The 6,092-nt window shown below is 39.6% G+C and overlaps 1 protein-coding gene across 2 annotated transcripts in view; it reads left to right on the plus strand.

Moving 5' to 3' along the window:
• ttyh3a (tweety family member 3a) overlaps window positions 1–5,437 on the plus strand; it is a 47,054-nt gene extending 41,617 nt beyond the window's left edge. The window contains exons 15-16 of one of the 2 annotated variants that reach the window (XM_057817106.1): window positions 41–142; window positions 4,294–5,437. In XM_057817106.1, coding sequence (XP_057673089.1) covers window positions 41–121 — 81 coding nt within the window. In that variant the 3' untranslated portion in view covers window positions 122–142; window positions 4,294–5,437. The remainder of the gene's footprint in view (window positions 1–40; window positions 143–4,293) is intronic. The other variant, XM_057817107.1, reaches the window with a different exon arrangement.
• Window positions 5,438–6,092: the final 655 nt, after the last annotated feature.

A 6,092-nucleotide genomic window follows, 5' to 3' on the forward strand; every position in this document is an offset into this window, starting at 1 on the left:
TTGTGGTCTTTTCTTCCTCCCCCTTCGCCAATCCGTCCAGTTGTATTTGACTCCCGCCCACACTAACAGTGGCCACAGCTGGCAGCTAAAGCCTTCGGACAGCTCCAGATCGTTTTGGTAACCTCGTCTGCTATGCTAACAGGTACACGATATGTCAAACCCCAACCCACCCCACAGTGACACCCTAACCCACCTTATACCCAACTCTACTCCAGTGTCCCACCTGATGTTTGTTGCCTGTGGCCCTTGTCCCCGAGGCTGCATGTTTCCTTTGTCAACAACCAACAACAACAACAACAAAAACTTTTGCCAAATCAGTAGTTATGTCAAATCAGGACTGGCCCTACACTTACCGTAGTTGAGGTAGGCGGTCGCCGAGAGCCCTACGTAGTGGTCAGGGCGGCAAATTGCTTCAGGGGGATAAAAAAATAAACGGGGAAAAAATACTCGACCTTCCTGAACGTTTTCTGACGGGGGCTAGGCTAGCATAACGCAACTGATAAATGAATGTCTCATGACATTGAAGAATTTTAATATGAAAAGGTGCAAGCCCTCAGAGGCTGCTTTCAGAAAGCGAAGTAAGGAGGTGAAGGAAAAACAGGCCCAGGGGTATAGGTATGTCCGTCAATGTCTTTATAAAAGTGAAACATGAAATTAGTGTTAGCTTAATAGCTAGCTTGTAACCTGTCAACCACCCACCCCTAAATCCATGAAATTGCACAAGCAGCACAACAGAGTGGGGCAAAGCTCGTTTTTGTAATTAAATGAGTACTTTATTATTTAATTTATGCAAGATAAAAATTGCATGCTGGCATTTAATATGAACAAGTACATATCGTATTATTATATTATTAAGAGTAAACACCATTCAGCAGGAATCAGGTGAAGTGCACTTTAAATGGGACTAATGCACGTGGCAGAACCTTTAATCACTTGTTTCAGGAGAACAATAAACAGTGATGGATGTACACCTTTTAAATTGTGAAAATACAATACTTACTAAATACAAAATATTTAAAAAAATATACGTTGTCATTTTTGGGCTTCACTTTTGGCTCCTAGCTACACTTTCGCCAAGGGCACCAAGTCACCCTGTGTTAAATAGGCTAGGTTCATACCGCAGGTCATAATGCACAATTGCGATTTTTTTGTCATATCGTTTTTTTGGGGGGCATGTTCGTTCAGACTGCTTTTGTCCATTGAGCCCAATCAAGTGTCACACATGCGCGCTAATTTGCAGTCCGAAATGCACTGCCAAACTGACCCACATGCGCAGGAGCATCAAAACAAACCACTACACATGCTGGCTCAACGTCATTCAAGGGTGATGATATTTTGATTTCCAAAAAGAGGACACAAATAAAAGACATACAGTAAATAATCCCTGTTTAATTTTATATTGAAAGTTTGTATGGATTAAAAGCATGCACGCACACACATACGGACAGTTTGCTCCGACTCTCGGCCGTGTAAGCAATCTTGAAATATTGCTCATTTGGAGCAGAGAGAAAACCGAGCAATCTCAGGCTTAACCTCAACCCATTTGATTTTTTTATGACTGTTCTCAAGCCCGTCGAGTTCAAGCTAGGCGCTAACACTAATGCACAGCTGCATCGCTATATCTTTGCTGACGTAATTGCCGCATAAATTACAATTTGGGGCACTTGACAGTTCAGACCGCTGCCACATTCTGGAAAAATGTGGCCCGGATCCGATTTTAACCACAGACGAAAATGACCTCGATCGGATTTGAAATGGTCCACTTTTATGCGACTTTTTCCGTTCAGATCGTCAAGTTAATGCCTCACTGGAGTCGGAAAAACACAAAAAAATCGGATTGGGTCATTAAGACCTGCGGTATGAACCTAATCATACAGTGGGGCAAATAAGTATTTAGTCAACCACTAATTGTGCAAGTTCTCCCACTTGAAAATATTAGAGAGGGCTGTAATTGTCAACATGAGTAAACCTCAACCATGAGAGACAGAATGTGGAAAAAAAAAACAGAAAATCACATTGTTTGATTTTTAAAGAATTTATTTGCAAATCATGGTGGAAAATAAGTATTTGGTCAATACCAAAAGTTCATCTTAATACTTTGTTATATACCCTTTGTTGGCAATAACGGAGGCCAAACGTTTTCTGTAACTCTTCACAAGCTTTTCACACACTTTTGCTAGTATTTTGGCCCATTCCTCTATGCAGATCTCCTCTAGAGCAGTGATGTTTCGGGGCTGTCGTTGGGCAACAGAGACTGTCAACTCCCTCCACAGATTTTCTATGGGGTTGAGATCTGGAGACTGGCTAGGCCACTCCAGGACCTTGAAATGCTTCTTATGAAGGCATTCCTTTGTTGCCCTGGTTGTGTGTTTGGGATCATTGTCATGCTGAAAGACCCAGCCATGTCTCATCTTCAATGCCCTTGCTGATGGAAGGAGATTTTCACTCAAAATCTCTCGATACATGGCCCCATTCATTCTTTCTTTTACACAGATCAGTCGTCCTGGTCCCTTTGCAGAAAAACAGCCCAATAGCATGATGTTTCCACCCCCATGCTTCACAGTGGGTATGGTGTTCTTCGGATGCAATTCACTATTCTTTCTCCTCCAAACACGAGAACCAGTGTTTATACCGAAAAGTTAAATTTTGGTTTCATCTGACCATAACACATTCTCCCAGTCCTCTTCTGGATCATCCAAATGCTTTCTAGCGAACCGCAGACGGGCCTGGACGTGTACTGGCTTCAGCAGGGGGACACGTCTGGCAGTGCAGGATTTGATTTCCTGGTGGCGCGTTGTGGTACTGATAGTAGCCTTTGTTACTGTGGTCCCAGCTCTCTGCAGGTCATTCACTAGGTCCCCCCGTGTGGTTCTGGGATTTTTGCTCACTGTTCTTATCATTTTGACGCCATGGGGTGAGACCTTGCATAGAGCCCTAGATCGAGGGAGATTATCAGTGGTCTTGTTTGTCTTCCATTTTCTAATAACTGCTCCCACAGTTTATTTCTTTACACCAAGCGTTTTACCTATAGCAGATTCAGCCTCCCCAGGCTGGTGCAGGTCTACAATTTGGTCTCTGGTGTCCTTCGACAGCTCTTTGGGTATAGTGGAGTTTGGAGTGTGACTGACTGAGATTGTGGACAGGTGTCTTTCATACCGATAATGAGTTAAAACAGGTGCCATTAATACAGGTAACAAGTGGAGCCTCGTTAGACCTCGTTAGAAGAAGTTAGACCTCTTTGACAGCCAGAAATCTAGCTTGTTTGTAGGTGACGAAGTACTAATTTTCCACTCTAATTTGGAAATAAATTCTTTAAAAATCAAACAATGTGATTTTCTGTTTTTTTTTTTTTTTTCCATATTCTGTCTCTCATGGTTGAGGTTTACCTATGTTGATAATTACAGGCCTCTCTAATCTTTTCAAGTGGGGGAACTTTCACAATTGGTGGTTGACTAAACACTTATTTGCCCCACTGTAGATACATTTTCAACATAAACAACTTGTGAGTAATTGAGATGAACAATAATTACTGTTGTTCTATTAAAAAAAGTGAAGTAATTTTTTTTGTATAAATATGGATGACTTTAACAATCATTACAATGTTAAATAAAAGCTACATTAAAATGAATAAAAACAGAAATATACTCTAGATTTTTTTCCCATAACATTTAGCCTATTATATTTATTGTACCTATTGCATTATTTAAACTGGGAGGGCTAACAGTTAATACGCATCTTTCATTGCCATTGATGGCGCTAGACATCCAACCCATTTGACTGGGAGGGGCGAATGAACGAATCGTCCCTCCCAGTCAAAATGGATTGGACGTTTAGCGCCGTTAATGGCAGCTAGTAAGTCAAATGAGTGCTCTGCAAGAGTTTAAAAACAAAAAAAGTCATAATTCGTGCATGAGACGCTACAGGTAGGTACAAAGGTATCTTGTACACCCTCCGTCTACTGTAAGATCGTACAATTATCGATTTGCATGTCACGAATGGCTGAAAAAAATTATATTTCAGTTTTCATTTGAGTCAGAGGTTGGGAATCACTGGCCCAATTTACTTTTTGGTGTTTAACTTATAAGGTGACTAGTTTGCAGCCATGATGGGTGGTGCATGTGCAACCCCTATGCCCCCCTTCTCCTTCCTCTTTCCCTGTCATGAAAAAAAATCTACTCCATTATAAAAATCCAATCATAATTTGGAATCTTCAATCACACTCTTGATGTGATTTCTTTTTTTTTTCTCCTATTCTAAGTCACGATTTTGTCCCCATCTACTTCTTGTACGCAGTACACCTCCAGCATGCGGGCAAAGTACCTCGCTCACAGCCGACCAGAACCCGAGACCCCCCCATCAAACTAGCCGGAACGGAAATGGCCGCCACAGCTTTAAAGTGACTCCGCTTTTTTTTTTTTTTTTTGTCCTTAAGTAAGTTGTTTGCTCTTGTCTCACGGAAGAAATCACATTCACTTAGAGTTCACCTTTCAATATTCTTTGTTAAATATGGATGCGTCTTACTGGGATTTTATTTTCTTCTTCTTGCCTAAAGTGAAGACCTTTTACAGAGCACTGCCTCAGTTCAAATGGCATTTAGTGACCTTTGTCTTAACTCTGGTGTTTGGGACCAGTCGCCCTACAAAAATGTGTGTCTTAGAGGACTACAGCAAAGCATTCAGAAAGTCCTCCAGCACCCGAGAGCTACAAAGCTGTGAATTTGGATGATTCAAAGACCTGGCAACGAAGCCGTCAGAGGAAGGAATCAAAACTTGATTTGTTTACATACTACTGGAATACTTTTGATGACCTGCCTACTTCAAAATACATCTGTGACGTTTGCAACTCTGCCCAGCAACAGCGCCTATCCCAATCCAGCTGTTTACAGTTGAGGTAAAATGTGGGGTTTTTTTTTGTTTTTTGTTTTTGTAGTTCCAAAAAATGTTTGCATCGCAATGTGACGTCTCACAAATGTGTTTTAGCATTTTAATAAATAGTTGAAGGTGATAAGTTTACACCTATTGAAGAACTTCCAGGTGGTGCCAATCCAACTTTTTACATGTCTTAAAGGAGCCTGATTTTGTTTTGTTTTTTTTTTAACAATGCTTGATGCTCTCTGTACACTGATCAGTTTTAGGTTGGCTCTCGTGTCTGCTTGCTTTGTGCAAAGTTGTTGGAAGCGGAACATTTATTGTATTAGAAAAAAAAATACCTTGAAGATTCATTTTTACATTTAAGGTTTGATTTCCTTTTGATTAGAGTGAAGCAGTTGCTTCAATCATGTGAATATGGTAGCTATTTAAATTTTTTTGTTTTTTTTTTTTAAATCAGGTTTATCCTTTCAGCTTGTTTTATACAAAATCTTAAACTTGGGAGAAAACAATGTTCCGGTTGTATTGAGTTTGACGTGTTTAAAAATAATAAATCCACTTTCACTGTTCTCCTTTGCTGAAGAGTTAAGCTCAATTATCAGACACTAGGTGGCAGCAACACACAACTAGTTAACGGTAGGAAAATTGAAGTTGTGAAATAATAAGTTGTGAAATTATTTTCAGATAGGCGTTAAATTTCTTACAAAAAATGTGACACACTTAATATAAAAAGTCTTTGGAACATCTAACTTTGATGCGGCTTGCGTAATTTAGTTCTAAACTATTTACAAGAAATTGACCATTGACAATTCCGCCAGAAGAGGGTGCTGTCATTCAATTTTGGCTTAGTATCAATACTGAAATGTATCCCTATACGATATTTCATTGCAAAATAATAGATACTCATTTTTTAAAAATAAATTTGCATTAGCACAGGTCACCAGAAATTTGATTTTGCACTACTTTTGACCATAATGAAGTATAAATTTAGTATTTTTCCCGTTAACACATTGACTGCCATTTGTGGCACTTGACATAGAATCCTTTTGAAGTGGGAGGGATGGCAGTGAATGAACGTTCGTTGGATTTGGACGTCTACTAGTGATAAACTTAGTTATTTCAAACTTTTATTTTTTAAGAGTCACGTGATTGGACATCTATCACTGTCAATGGCAATTAGAGAGTTCATAAAAGTAATAATAATTTGAGGCTTTTTATTTATGT

Source organism: Corythoichthys intestinalis, chromosome 16, assembly GCF_030265065.1.
Source record: "Corythoichthys intestinalis isolate RoL2023-P3 chromosome 16, ASM3026506v1, whole genome shotgun sequence".
NCBI lineage: Eukaryota > Metazoa > Chordata > Actinopteri > Syngnathiformes > Syngnathidae > Corythoichthys > Corythoichthys intestinalis.